Here is a 15,114-nt window from a genome sequence, read left to right on the forward strand (position 1 = left end):
CGGACAATCCTGGAACGCAGTGTACTCAGGTGGGTGTAGGTATAGGTAAGCGAGTGCGGGTGTGTGCGCAGGCGCGGATCGTGGCGCCGGCGCTGTGCCACGGCGAGACGGGCGCGGCGGCGGCGCTGCGCGCGTTCCTGGTGGCGGACGGGCGCGCGCCCGCCGCCGCGCTGCTGCCCGCCGAGGGCGCGCTCTTCCTCACCAACTACCGCCTCGTGTTCAAGGGCACGCCCACCGACCCCTACGGTAAGTACATACTTATCTGCCAAACAAATAAACCATCATCAATACGATTTGTGACTATGAGATCACAACATAAAACCAAACAAATTATGTATAAGCAATCTAAACTAAAGGGTATTATTAAAACTATTACAATATTACGTTATTTTTTAACTCAGTAAGAATGTTAACCTTCAACACAATTGATCTATAACAACCATTTTAAACCATTGCAGCGTGCGAACAGACGGTGATACGATCGTTTCCAATATGTTCCCTGACGAGGGAGAAAGTGGTGCGCACCCACTACCTGCCGCACCTGGAACAGTCGCTGCAGGAGGGGCTGCAGCTCAGATCTGCTACATTCCAACTTATTAAGGTACGCTTATAACATAAATAGACAGATATAGGCACGCGTTGTGAGCACTCTCGTGATTGGTCGATTTGACATCCAACGTCCCGATGTGTAACGCTATTGGTTACTTAATTCATGCCCGTTGTCTCTTGGCTTACATGTCCTATGGGGCTACTATACATAAGCTCGCCTCCACCATTGATTTGTGCTCATGACTTGTGTCGTTTACAATAATAATGCCAAATAAACTTTTTTTTAGTTATGAGGGGACTGGTGCTGCCTCATCCTGCGTATAGAAGTCTCTGATATATCGCTCTTACAATAATTGCTTCAGTGTGTTTGTTATTTGGTATACCATAAAGGCACTGCAGTTGGCACCAGAATTGAAGGCGATCAATAGTGTGCCATTAATGATAGTTTCGTTAAGTGGGTTCCTCGTGGTGTAAGGGTTGGTACTGCGTGCAGGTGGCGCTGGACGAGGAGGTGACGAGCGAGCAGGCGGAGAGCTTCCGCAAGCAGCTGGCGCGGCTGCGGCACCCCGAGCACCCGCTGCTGCACTTCGCGCTGGCGCCGCGCCCCGTGCCGCCGCCCGCGCACCACCACGCCAAGCACCACACGCTCAAGTAACTACACCATGCCACTATACTAAACCACTACGAAACGGGAGAGTAGCTTGCTCAACTATTGAACACCTGCCGCCTTACTTCCGAAACTAGTAGTTCAATAGCATGAACAAGACACAAGCAGGTCCAAATGATAAAAACGTTTATTGACTGAATTAAAAAAAAAAGTTGACTAAAGAATATTTTTAAATTATAAATTGTAAAATCAATATAATTTAACGTTATTTTTTTCAGAGGGTTCGCGAAGAAAACTCTATTGAAGACTGCGCGTAAAGCAGGGTTGAAACCAAAACCGTCAAAACGACAGAAGTACGTCCTGCCATCGGCTGATGCGAGGTCGTTGACGTCACCACCTTTGATGTCTTCGTTGTCCGCTGACACCTTGTCCTGTACGTAAAAATTACATGAACTTTTCTTTTGACTTCTTTTTATTATGTAATATAAGCGCAAAAGATAGTACAGATCCCACTAAATTGTATGGTCATCTAGATTATTTATCACACCGCAACCTAAGTCAATGTTTAGTTTTTGGAAACAATAGCTGTGACTATCCGTGAAAAATTTAATACGACTAATTTAATTCGGATGATGTTGCATTGACAGTGGAAGACCTGGATCTGGGCGGCAGCGAGACCACAGAAGCGCCGGCGGCGCGTACGCTGGAGCGCGTGCGCGAGCGCATCTATGCGCGGGATTGGGCTCGACTCGGCCTCGCTTCTTCTCCGTTCCGCCTCACGCACGCAAACGCCGTTTATACGCTCTGTAGAAGGTACATTGACAAGTTTGATGACTTTTATAGCATTACTGGGAAAATAAAAACCCTTCTTTTTCAGACACCACTTGCTTTTTAGTATTAGCCTTTCAACCGTCGGTATTATGTTGCTTATTTATGGCCAGTTTATTTATTGATAGTATCTGTCAAAATGAGTGGCACTCTTGTGTAAATGATGAGGTTTATGTTGTAGCCTTTGTGAACGGTTATAGTTGTACAGTAGCTGACCTATGTGTGATTGTGTGTTGCAGCTACCCGGCGGTGGTGTGCGTGCCGGAGGGCGCGGGCGAGGAGTGCGTGGTGCGCGTGGCGCGCGCGTACCGCCACCACCGCCTGCCCGTGCTCACCTGGAGGCATCCGCGCACCAGGGCGCTACTCGCCAGGTAACCATACTACAAGCTCTTACTGCTGTGGACATAGTCACAACACGTGCCGGAGGGCGCGGGCGAGGAGTGCGTGGTGCGCGTGGCGCGCGCGTACCGCCACCACCGCCTGCCCGTGCTCACCTGGAGGCATCCGCGCACCAGGGCGCTACTCGCCAGGTAACCATACTACAAGCTCTTACTGCTGTGGACATAGTCACAACACGTGCCGGAGGGCGCGGGCGAGGAGTGCGTGGTGCGCGTGGCGCGCGCGTACCGCCACCACCGCCTGCCCGTGCTCACCTGGAGGCATCCGCGCACCAGGGCGCTACTCGCCAGGTAACCATACTACAAGCTCTTACTGCTGTGGACATAGTCACAACACGTGCCGGAGGGCGCGGGCGAGGAGTGCGTGGTGCGCGTGGCGCGCGCGTACCGCCACCACCGCCTGCCCGTGCTCACCTGGAGGCATCCGCGCACCAGGGCGCTACTCGCCAGGTAACCATACTACAAGCTCTTACTGCTGTGGACATAGTCACAACACGTGCCGGAGGGCGCGGGCGAGAGTGCGTGGTGCGCGTGGCGCGCGCGTACCGCCACCACCGCCTGCCCGTGCTCACCTGGAGGCATCCGCGCACCAGGGCGCTACTCGCCAGGTAACCATACTACAAGCTCTTACTGCTGTGGACATAGTCACAACACGTGCCGGAGGGCGCGGGCGAGGAGTGCGTGGTGCGCGTGGCGCGCGCGTACCGCCACCACCGCCTGCCCGTGCTCACCTGGAGGCATCCGCGCACCAGGGCGCTACTCGCCAGGTAACCATACTACAAGCTCTTACTGCTGTGGACATAGTCACAACACGTGCCGGAGGGCGCGGGCGAGGAGTGCGTGGTGCGCGTGGCGCGCGCGTACCGCCACCACCGCCTGCCCGTGCTCACCTGGAGGCATCCGCGCACCAGGGCGCTACTCGCCAGGTAACCATACTACAAGCTCTTACTGCTGTGGACATAGTCACAACACGTGCCGGAGGGCGCGGGCGAGGAGTGCGTGGTGCGGAACTTGGTGAACCACCAAAATTTACAATTTTAGTCTTAGTAGTGTGCTATTAAAACTATCTTATATAATCGATACTATCGAATGATATATGAAGATTTAAAGAATCGATAAAATCACTTGTGTTTTGTATAACTTATATTGCTACAGTAAAGACAAAATTTAAAATATGTTTAAAGAATAAAAATATTCAAATAAATAAAAATCACCACTTTTGGTTTGCGCCTTTTTAATAAATTTATATATTACTTTAATTCATATCGATAACTAAATTACAGATCGGCAGCATCGAATCACAAAGGCGTCATCGGTATGTTAAAGGCGACGCATCAGACACAAGGTGCGGCGCAAAGTGGCACCGAAACCACATCCACTTTAGAACAGGTGTGTCTAATATTTATATTAATTTACTCCCAAAGAAATTGGTTTATCGGAGAATTTTCTTAAGGACGCCTACGTTCAGTATTAACGGCGATAAGCTGATAAACTGATTGAAATAACTGGTAGAGTTTTCAATCTTCTAGTTCGGTTTGAAGTTTGTGCGAATGACAATCGTGCACGTTCTGAGTTTACATCCGAATAGAACACTGCGGGCGTTTGTATTGGCCTTTCTTACTTGAGAGCGTACTTGGATTTTATCGATAATTATACTTATTCCTAAGCGACTATTTTTGCTATTGTAGATTATTGCTGGCATACGTTAGAACGTAACGTTGGTTAGAACCAATTCTTAAAAAAATCATAGAAATTAAAATCGCTTTCTATCGGATGTCGTAGGAGCGCTACTTGTCGATGATAGTTGCGTGTACCCCGGCGTCTCGTGGCGACCTCGAGGACTCCAGTCTCAGTCTGGACTCGTTACTACTGTGCTGTGAAGACCAGCAGCCGACGCACACCCCGCTGTTGACCAAAGCGGCTGGAACCCTTGGGTGAGGTTATATTTTATATACATCGACAGTTGAAGGTATAATTGACAAAGCGACAAGTCTTTTTTTAAATTTTAACTAGTTTAAAAAACAGAGAAATGTGCTGATTCCAAATATGTATAATAGTTGTCGTCGCAAAAAAATTTCGCTTTAGGCAATTAGCCGTTCAACCGTCGACATGTATTTATATACAAAGTTGATATATAAGTGTGGGGACGGGTGTGCGTGCGTGCGCACTTGTTTGTATACGTGTCTTTCTAATAGACCATCGACTTGTTATCTATAAGTGATGTGCTGCTGTTTTGTCGCAGCGTACTGGGTCGCGGTAGCGGTGGCAAGGGGTCAACAGGTGCGCGACATTTCGGCCGCTGGGGCTCGCTCAAGGACCGGCGCCAGCCCTCGCACCTGGAGCTGGCGCCGCGACACCGCCTCTCTACTGCTGATGTTGACTCCGGTGAGTACTTGTAGGAGGCTAGATCGTGCTGAAGTCGATAGATTTATTGCCAACAAAATGTATGTGATATGATGTATATTTTGTTAATTTTTACTTGCACTTTCAATATTATGAGTATTTACAAATACAAATAGACAAATAAACTATATACTTTATGAAAATATATATTTTGCGGGGATTAACTATCGGTCATTTTATTTTGAGTTCATAATTGTCCTGGAAAAAATTATGTACACTCGTAGCTCCGTTGCTACATGAAATAAGGTCCAATGAATGACTAGTAGCTTTTTTAATATCAATACGTAACAATGTGTTCTGTGTGTGTAGTGGGTGCGCACGGCAGCCAGCCAGAGTGGTGGTCGGCGGGCGGCGAGGCGGGGCGGCGCGCGGCGCTGTACGTGCTGACGGACAAGGGCGGCGGCGCGGCCTGCGCGGGCGCCGAGCTCGTGCCCGTCGAGTACCCCGAGGCGCGCGCCACCCGACACGCCTTCAAGAAGCTCATGCGCGCCGCCGTGCCCTCCGCGCCGCCGCAGCCAGACGACCCCGGCTTCCTAAGGTTACATTGCGATTATTCTACCTTTTATAAGTCAAAGTCACTATTAGAACTCACACGAAATAATTTTCACTGAATAGTGAAAGTGGAAAGCTTAACTTAGTACTAATATAGAGAACAATATGAAACCTTTCGTAACGCGATATTTTAGTAAGAGATGACGTACTTCATGTTTTGTCGGAGTGTGTGCGGAATGGGCCTCATACTTTGAGCTTTAATGTGGGCAGCATAAATAACTTTTTGTCGGTTCCTGTATCGGAAGAGGCTAAAGCTTTATTAAAAAAATATTTTGATTTCATCAAAATTTAGTAGGCACGGGTAGAAGTGGACGTACGGAGCGACATAGTTGCGAAATATCGACCAAGCTCCTTAAATAAAGATTAAAAAAAAAAAGTGATATATTCGGGTTTTTTTATTTTATTAAATCATCTTTTTTCTTAGGTTAATAGAAGAATCAGGCTGGCTATGGCAGCTCCGGCAGTTATTCCAGCTTTCCGGAGCTGTGGTTGATCTTCTGGACCTACAGGGATCATCAGTTCTGTTATCCTTAGAGGATGGGTGGGATGCCACCGCGCAAGTACGTAGATCGTTTTCCAAGTTTTAATTGCGAAAGTATATTTTTAAAAACGGAATACTATGAATATAGGTAACTTAAAATTAAAAAATATAATAAATTTTAATAACAACTAGGCTGCAAACAGGTCCAGTTGTTGAATTAAATACATCAATTTTATTTGTCTGCACTCCCCCATGTGTGTCCTTAAAAAGGGGTACAAAGTTTCACGTATTAATATATAAGTAATAATATTATTGTTGTCGGTTTATTCCAGATATCATCACTAGCACAAATTTGTTTGGAACCATATTACAGAACATTAGAAGGGTTTAGAATAATAGTGGAGAAGGAATGGCTCGCGTTGGGGCACAAATTTCAGCAGCGATCGAACATAGCGGCGACACCACAGCAGGGCTTCACACCGACATTCCTCATGTTCTTGGATGCTGTGCATCAAGTAAGAACTGAAATATGGACAACAATATTCAAATATAGACTCCTTCATTTTTTACACCGGAAAGATGTAGAACTTCTTAGAAAGATTTTACCTTAGTTTATCATTATCGTCTTGTTATTAGTTTAAGGAACATAATAAGTTTTTTTTATTTCGATAGATAGATAAATATGTAGATTCATCAGCCACAGGAAGTCCATTAGCATGGCCTCGTCTAAAGTTTATACAGAATAATTGACATCATTTGATATCGATATTAAAATTCATGTATGAATTTATATCGATAGTTAGACTAGTATCGATACTGACCCGAGATGCACTCGCAGCTGCAGAAGCAGTTCCCGCTGGCGTTCGAGTTCAACGAGTACTACCTGCGGTTCGTGGCGTACCACAGCGTGTCGTGTCGCTTCCGCACGTTCCTGCTCGACAGCGAGGCGCAGCGGGCCGAGCTCGGCATCACCGCCGCCGACGACCGCCGCGCTGACGCCAGCCGGATGGTAACATACACACACTTATTTTTCGTGATTTTTCGATCAGTTTAGTATCACATATTTAATTCAGTCGTAATGTATTAAGTATTGGGAGCGTAAAAGTACTTTAACTTCAACGTATTAGAATTGAGAATTAGTTACAATATTTTTTTTTATCTAACTACTTTTTATTACTAAATTTGAATTCTAAATAACGAAGTCCCTTAACATTAGTCAGTAAGCTACAAATGTTTCCAATAAGTCAAGTATCGTTCTAGATTTCATAAAATACATAGGAATGTTATGTTAATTTCCACCATTGTTACCATGTGTGTCAGGGCGTGGAGACGGGCGCGGGGTCGGAGGAGGAGTGCGGGGGGTGCGGCTCGTTCGGGGGCTCGTCGCCGCGCGCGCCGCACATGGGCCACTCGCTGTTCGACTACATCGACAAGCACCACCAGAAGTCGCCCATCTTCTACAACTTCTTGTACACGCCGGACCTCGACAACCCTGTAAGCCATTCTCACTATACACTATACAACTTCAACTCAACTAATAAATCCATATCTGTTGTTTCATTACCGAAAGTAAACCGCCCTAGTGAATTGCAATAATGACATAAATTATTTTATAACATATTTTTCGAACATATGATAGATGTTACAGTATTAACATATATACACTTCTACCGCTATACTTTTAGCAACTAATACAGCCGCGTCGAATTAATAGTTCACGTGGCATGAGTCGTTTAAATGCCAGATTGTGTGCAGGTGTTGCGGCCGGTGTCGTCGGTGTGCGCGCTGGAGGTGTGGCAGTACTACACGGGCGAGGAGCTGTCGCACGGCGCGCCCTACGACCTGGAGCTGCTGGCGCCGCCCGACCACGACCGGCAGCCGCCGCGCAGGGTCGTCACCGCGGGGTCAGTGGGATTTTGTTTCTGATACTGAACGCAACAGATTATGCGACTTGATAGGTAGCTTCAGGTTGGCCGATCATTTGGGAGGAAAGCAAAATATAGCAATGATCTGCTATTTTTAACGGCCAAAAGAAACACTTATAGCAAAATTATTATTTCACTTTAGACTAATTAATACATTTCATTAAAGATACGACAGCATATCGCGAAGCATGCCGGACGCGTTCACGGGTTTGTTGGAGCGCATCCGACAGCTCGAATTAGAGCTGGGCCATCTGCCGCAGAAGTGGCGTGTCCGGTGGGACCAACTAGAGCTGCCCAACACTGTTGAGCTCCAGGTAACGTACTCATATCTACACACGCAAATTGTATTGTTATTCGATAAAATAGAAGTCCGTTGCAGTTTAAAGACAACATTACAAGCGAAACCGTTTATTTGTGTTGTAGCGCAACTCGTCAATGTGTAGCGGCGTGGTGCGGCGCGCGACGCTGGGCTGGCACAAGCGCAGCACGCTGGAGGTGCTGGTGCGCGGGCGTCTCGCCGCAGGCGCGGGCGGCGGGGGCGGGGGCGCCGCCGGACAGGGGGGCGGGGGCGCTGCGCATCGCTGGGCTGCTGCTGCGCCCGCCGCACACACCGCCGCGACTGCCAGGTCAGGATTTGATAGATATTTAGCGGCGTAAAGGTAGACGCCACTGTAGAGGAACAGATGGTTATGTTCCTCTATGGAAGGGGAAGATTTCCAGTCAGGCAGATGTTGCGCCTGACCGGCCACGGCCCCTCCGACAGTTTCTATTCGGAGATGGTATATATGCTGCACGTCGCGCAAATTGTGCAAGCGTGACTCAAGATCGATGTCGCCATCTATCGTGATTGCTGTGTGATTATCACTCCAGTTGTGTCATTGCATCGATCCTCTTGCAGTTCCGGCGATGTTGACAAGATGGCGGTATATGCACTAACTGTACCGCCACAGATATTCAGTCACTTGTGGTATTATATCGTTAGTCGAGCACTAGTGTAACAAACACTATGGTCCCTGCAGATGCGGCGCGTGCGGCTCGCCGGCGTGGGGCGCGTGGCGCGGCGGCGTGCGCTGCGTGCGCTGCGCGGAGTGCGGCGCCAGCGTGCACGAGCGCTGCGCCGACACCGCGCCGCCCTGCACGCGCCGCGCGCCGCACGACCACGACCACGACACCATGCGCAACAACGACGGTACGCACACACACACTGCACACTACACCCGCACCATCCGCACCACTCATATTATTACCACACTAGAGATTATCGACGAGTATAGCAGATACCGACCCCTATAAGTCTACCCAACCATATAATTTGTCGTTCATTGCAAAAACAAACTATTACTGTCAAGGCAATGTAACAAAAAATACATGCTACAAAGAAATATACACATTAAAAGTATAGAAAAAAAAATGAGATATAACTAATGTATTCAATATCATATGTACTTTTAGGTGTGGGCACACTGCAAGCGTCGTCGCAACAGTACTACGAACAGTTCTCGTCGAACGTGGCAGAGAATAGAACGCACGAAGGGCATCTGTACAAACGGGGTGCGCTACTCAAAGGGTGGAAACAAAGGTAATCTTTACAAAATGTAATGTTTAACTTTATTAAGTTTACATCAATTTAAATCCAATACAGAAACTAAAATAAAAATCTGCTAAAAAATCAACGAGTAGCGTAGTAGTATAAGCCCCTGAAATCTAATGGCGGGACTAAATGACCATAAATGGAATTAAATATTTCCATGTATTACCGTCGTAGTCACGACATAAGATAATAAAACTTAAACAAGCTTATGATGGCGATTCAATCTATTTGAAAAAGTTTCTTATGGATAAAAATCCTACATGCACTTCAGTGGGCTAAAAGTAGATTATATGATATTTTTTTGGTCTACAAAATTATCATAACATCATCACGAACCGTCACAGGTGTAATATTAGCAAAATGTCTCGATGTTTTCCATACATTATCGATATGATTCGCTTGCATGGTTAATTCTATTATCGATTATTACAGATGGTTCGTGTTGGACTCAATAAAGCATCAGTTACGATACTACGACGCGATGGAAGATTCACATTGTAAAGGATTTATAGGTAATATTATTCATACAATACTGTACGTACTATACCTAATAGTTTTTGTATTTGAACCGTATGTTTGTATGTCGGCGATTTTATTAAAAATTACTATTTCGAATTGGATGGTGTTTTCTTATAGTATTTAATAAATGTTTACTGCATCATCAGATCTGGCGGAGGTAATAACGGTGACGCAGGCCGCGCCCGCCCCGGGGCCGCCCAAAAAGTGTGACGACAGATCATTTTTCGACGTAAGTATTAACTATCCACACGTAACAAAATTATTTATTGATATGAAATACATAATCTCCACCGTAACATATTTTATGAATTGCAGGACTGTAAGGTGATATCAATTTTGTCACTTGTTTCAGTTGCGCACAAGTCGTCGTACGTACAATTTCTGTGCAAGCGACGCAAACGCAGCCCAAGAGTGGATCGAGAAACTGCAAGCGTGTCTGCAGTGAACCATTGGGCTTATAATGCTCGGTTATACAGAACCGCAGACAAAGTGCCGTTATCGATATTGGTGTTTAAAATTATACATATATTTATCACAATACATAGATCAGAGATAATACTGCATTTATATTTTATCGATACGAACAATATCTTGCTTTGAGAATTTAGAATGTCGATAGTATAGACTACAGAGTTAAACTACAGGTATTTAGAGCTTACTGACTTCGACTAGAAGTAGGTTTTTAGCTTCAGCCGAACCATAGAAATATTTTTCCATTCTAGGCTTACATACAGTAGACAATAGTACAATATTGAATGCAACCATTTAACAATCGATTATAATTTTAATAACCAATATCGACAACGAATATCGATAAAAGGGACCTCAAAAACATAAGTGACAATGAACGCGTGTGTCAGTGGATATTTCGACTTAGATTTAACTGCAGAGATATTGTTGATTGTAAATAGTTATTGTTATGTAAAGTGTTTCGTTCCACTATGCTCCTACTGTTTATTTGTTTAGTTTATATACTTTTTATCTTTGTGTCTCGTGACGTGAGAGGTCGTGTTAGGATTTTTGTGTGGTATGATAATTGGCCAATACCAATTTTAAATGAAATATTTAAGTTAAGTTCGATGACAGTTCCCTTTTTTATTATGCGACTTGCCGATATATTGAATATAAATAAAAGAAATGCTAATTTAGTTACCAATAATAACTCTCTTATTCCGTCGGGGGTTAAAAGACAAATTATAAATCCAAAATTACACAAAAATCCAAACTTGACTGGATGTACTCGTAGCTTATGGAGTTATAAGGACCCGCGATGAGTAAAGGCTTGTTATATTAATGGGCTTTAGAATACGATATGAATAAAACGGTCGACTTTGCCAAAAGGACAATATCTATTATTTAGACAAACTCATATCAATGAAAATTATAAGTCGACAATCTATTAGTAAGATGTATTTGATGATTCCTTAGGCCGTGTGCTCGTATGGCAATTGAAAATCTATTATATTGCAAATAAATAAATTTACTGCTCTGAACTAAACAGGAAACTGAATCTATCTTTCTTTGTATTATATACTACACCTTAGAACTGATTTTGAAAAGAGCAACACTAAAGTTTCTTGCTAGTTCTTCTCTGGTGGAAACTGCTTTCGCAATTGGTGGTGGAATAAAAATTCTACTGAATCTGAAGAACATTTTCAAATTTAGATAAATTTTTCATTTCATAATTTTCGCCTCTTTTTTATCGATAAGTCTTAGTCGATGTTTTGGCAAATGTCGACATGTTGTCGCTAGATAAATCCCTCGTTACGTCCTGTGTAGAGCGGTTTAGTGATAATGTACATGTGGATATTCGTTTAAGTTGGGAATCTCATGCGCATGAGCGTCCCGTGGGGTCGCGTCGAGTGTTAGTATCGTTGTCAATTCTCGTCTGTTACCTAGTAACATGTACTGTTACCTTTTCGTTATTCTATATCGAATGTCCGTAGTTGTGTTTATAAATGTAGGAGTAAAGTTATATTCCCATTATCCAGTTTTATTTACTTAAGCATTAGCATATGTGTATGATTTTTTCTCTTTCAATAGTTTAACCTAGCTTCTAAACTTTCCATTTGATCATAAATTTAATTATATACAGCATTCTCTATTATAGAAAGCGGGTACATACCGATTTTTTTACTTCACGGATAAAGCGAGCGAGTTAGTAACTATAGTTTTGTTTAAATGTTCATAAACAATTCTTCCATTAGCCACAGACGCGATATTCCTCATCGATTAGACACTCGACACACCTCACAATAAAACATTGTTATATACTCAGATATTATTTTGTACGTTATATTATTCCTCTTTTGTAAATAAGTACATACGTTTTGCGTTGGACATATCACGCGCCATCGCCGTGATGCGCCCGTTTTTATTATAGTTATGTTATTTATAGCTTGCTGAGACGCTCAGGCTTGATTGCATAAACTTGGCAATATTATAATATGGTTAGATATATGTATGCCGTTTGGTATGCTTATTTATCGAATCTATAAAAAAAAATATCGTTGTTTCTTTAAAATCGATTCATGTGAATTGTTATGACTTTAATGAAGTATTAAAACGTAAAATGTATCTGGGTAACAGAAAATAATCGATATTCTTATGTAGTCTTGAAAGATTTGTTGTCAAGCCTGCGCATCACAGCAGCGTTAAGTTTATTTGTTATGTAAATAAAATTATTTCTACCTTGAACGGGTTGCATTTAAATGAATATCGATTCGAATGAATCTGCTTGTGTGTGGGAGGATGTTGAACTGAAGCGATCTATGGCGCTGCGGCGAGCGATCCAGCGGTGTAGACACGGTTTAGTTTGAACTTTATTCACTTTGTCATTCAAGGTCGTCATTCTGATACAGATTTAATATATAAATATCTTCAAATGTCGACGTTTTTGTCGATAGAATTCATTCACTATTATTTGCAATCATCATGCTTGACGAAGATGATTATTATTCATTGTAATTAAAATGTTTACAAATTCGGTAGTCAGAAACGATCTTGCGTGACAATGGGTATGTATAATTGTATTTGTGAGCGCGTCGATGTCGGTGTTGTGTGAGTGTCACCACTCACTCGGGGCACCACGCACTAGCTCACCACTTCATATTGTATGCTGGAGTGCTGCGCGGAACTAACCTCGCGATCAAAAGTAGTGTGCGGGGCTCATCGACACGTCCGTCCATCAGAATGTTGATGCAGCCCGTCAATGTTGGAGGATTTATTAAAATCTATGGTAAGAACATATCGCGATGATCAATATGAATTTGGACAGCATTAGTGTCCTAAATGACCTTTCGCAATTGGGTGTGGGACTTGTAATTTACTGTATAAAATTAATTATACATGGTCGATTAAAAACAATATTTTGTTTCATAAATTTTTTTTATGGAACGTAAATTGTGTTTTTAGATATTTCGAATCGGATATCGATTCTGATATGATGTGATATCGATATGTAATCATGCATAACGAGAGTTCCGCGCTCCACTGATTTTAGAATATTGTCGGCTTGTAAAGTGATCGAATTTTACAATTTATAAACGTCGGCCTCACTATATGCAAGCGTTGCGCTGACGCTTTCACGATTGGGAGCGTTGCGTGAAGTGTTCATTGTATCCCGATTATTAAAATCGATAAATAACATTTTAAACATATTTTTATTTGACTATATAGTAAGAAGTAATTTCAAATAAACATTAACTCATATCGCCTGTATGACATAAAATTTCGAAGAAATTATATGTTGATAAATAGTCGATTATAAGTTCAACTCCAATTGTGTGTAATGGTTAGATCAAATGTTATATTTTCCTACACAAGATGGATAAAACCTAAAGCTAAATAATTACATAACGATTTATTGCATATAATCATTGAATTTATTCATAAAAAAAAAATCTATTTAAAATTAATATTAGCAGAAAAAATACTATGTGGAGCTTTCGTTTTGAACATGACCAATGTTTTCTCTTAAAGTGTGATCTCAATAATGTGGGACGTGAACAGTTCATGCGACGCCACGATGGTAGTAGCTTGGCATAGATAATCAAGTATTTATGTAATGAAACTGTATGTGACATTTCTATATCTTCGTCGTATTTCTGTGCAATATTATGACTTCACTGTCCTCGTCAACGTTAGACTAAATCCGTGACAAACCACATGAGAAGGTGTGCATTGCGAACATCAAATAAAGAGATTTTTAAAGTAATATTGATTTTTATTCATAAACCTGTACCATCACTACCCTTGATATGAACGAGATTATTGGATATAGAAAAAAAAGTTTGAACCCTGGACCGCGGGGATTAAACTACCCTGGCCTTCCCCGACGTGATGATGGTCATAATATTATCACTTAATTATCATAAAAGAGGAGCAAAACAAAATCTCTATTAAGATGGATTATTCACAAGTATACAATTTTATAAATCCTATTTGGAGCTCAATGTTTTTTCCCCTTTAAGATATATTCTTTTACACCACGAGCAGCTTACAATGTCGTTTTATTACAGATGGCTAACACATAAAAATCTTTACATGACGCGTAGTCAAATTTATCGTGAAATTCATGCAGGCGATTATGATTTTGACTATAGTTTATTTACTATAATGAAACCATGTTCGGCAGTGGCATTTAAAACATGATTCTATTCCCACACAATTCTCTCAGTAAATAGTTGTCATTGTACAGTTTATTTTTGAGCCAAATCACCACAAATCACTGATAAAATCTAGTTGTTAGAGATTAACTTAGCGATCGACATTTAGCGCGCGGTGCGATGACGAACGGCAAGACAATTCATTTTCAGATTTTAATAAAATACGATCGTTTTTGCCGGGGGAGTTGGCAACTCTAAGTTTGTATAACGTTCTGAGGTGCATAACCCTAGATAGACAACTGTAAACACTGAGAGCTGTTGTGGCAGATAACCCATATTCTAAATAAGCAAAAACTAAAAAACGACATGTGAGTAAACTACTGCTTTTAATTAAATACAGGCAGTCCTCGTACTTACGGCATATTTTTTCATATGTTTACATGGGTTAGGGCTTGGTTCCACAAGGACTCAAAATAAAAATAAAACTGCATTTTTAAAAGCAGGTTCTTAAAATAATTATGTACTTATGAAATTAGTTGTTATTTTTGGTATATGTGTATAACTTTAATAAGCGACAAATGAATTCTCCTATGCCGGAAATCGAATCAATTCACGTATTCTTGAGGAATAGTGTCAAAACATTGTTCGCCGTAA

The 15,114-nt window shown here is 42.6% G+C and overlaps 2 protein-coding genes across 2 annotated transcripts in view; both read left to right on the forward strand.

Moving 5' to 3' along the window:
• The window catches only part of LOC115443894 (myotubularin-related protein 5), a 30,990-nt gene extending 22,551 nt beyond the window's left edge, over positions 1–8,439 (forward strand). The window contains exons 8-24 of the mRNA XM_037447589.1: positions 72–246; positions 459–601; positions 1,043–1,200; positions 1,435–1,589; positions 1,804–1,969; positions 2,224–2,355; positions 3,666–3,771; positions 4,165–4,316; positions 4,625–4,767; positions 5,095–5,323; positions 5,762–5,897; positions 6,151–6,333; positions 6,657–6,827; positions 7,139–7,312; positions 7,574–7,722; positions 7,910–8,057; positions 8,167–8,439. Coding sequence (XP_037303486.1) covers positions 72–246; positions 459–601; positions 1,043–1,200; positions 1,435–1,589; positions 1,804–1,969; positions 2,224–2,355; positions 3,666–3,771; positions 4,165–4,316; positions 4,625–4,767; positions 5,095–5,323; positions 5,762–5,897; positions 6,151–6,333; positions 6,657–6,827; positions 7,139–7,312; positions 7,574–7,722; positions 7,910–8,057; positions 8,167–8,400 — 2,754 coding nt within the window. The 3' untranslated portion in view covers positions 8,401–8,439. The remainder of the gene's footprint in view (positions 1–71; positions 247–458; positions 602–1,042; positions 1,201–1,434; positions 1,590–1,803; positions 1,970–2,223; positions 2,356–3,665; positions 3,772–4,164; positions 4,317–4,624; positions 4,768–5,094; positions 5,324–5,761; positions 5,898–6,150; positions 6,334–6,656; positions 6,828–7,138; positions 7,313–7,573; positions 7,723–7,909; positions 8,058–8,166) is intronic.
• A 332-nt stretch (positions 8,440–8,771) lies between these two features.
• Positions 8,772–14,069, forward strand: LOC119193834 (myotubularin-related protein 13-like). Its single transcript, XM_037447594.1, has 5 exons — positions 8,772–8,932; positions 9,196–9,322; positions 9,767–9,846; positions 10,000–10,082; positions 10,206–14,069. Exons 1-5 carry the CDS (start codon positions 8,917–8,919, stop codon positions 10,296–10,298), a joined length of 399 nt encoding a protein of 132 aa, XP_037303491.1. The 5' UTR covers positions 8,772–8,916; the 3' UTR covers positions 10,299–14,069.
• Positions 14,070–15,114: the final 1,045 nt, after the last annotated feature.

The sequence above is a fragment of the Manduca sexta genome, chromosome 7 (assembly GCF_014839805.1).
Source record: "Manduca sexta isolate Smith_Timp_Sample1 chromosome 7, JHU_Msex_v1.0, whole genome shotgun sequence".
NCBI lineage: Eukaryota > Metazoa > Arthropoda > Insecta > Lepidoptera > Sphingidae > Manduca > Manduca sexta.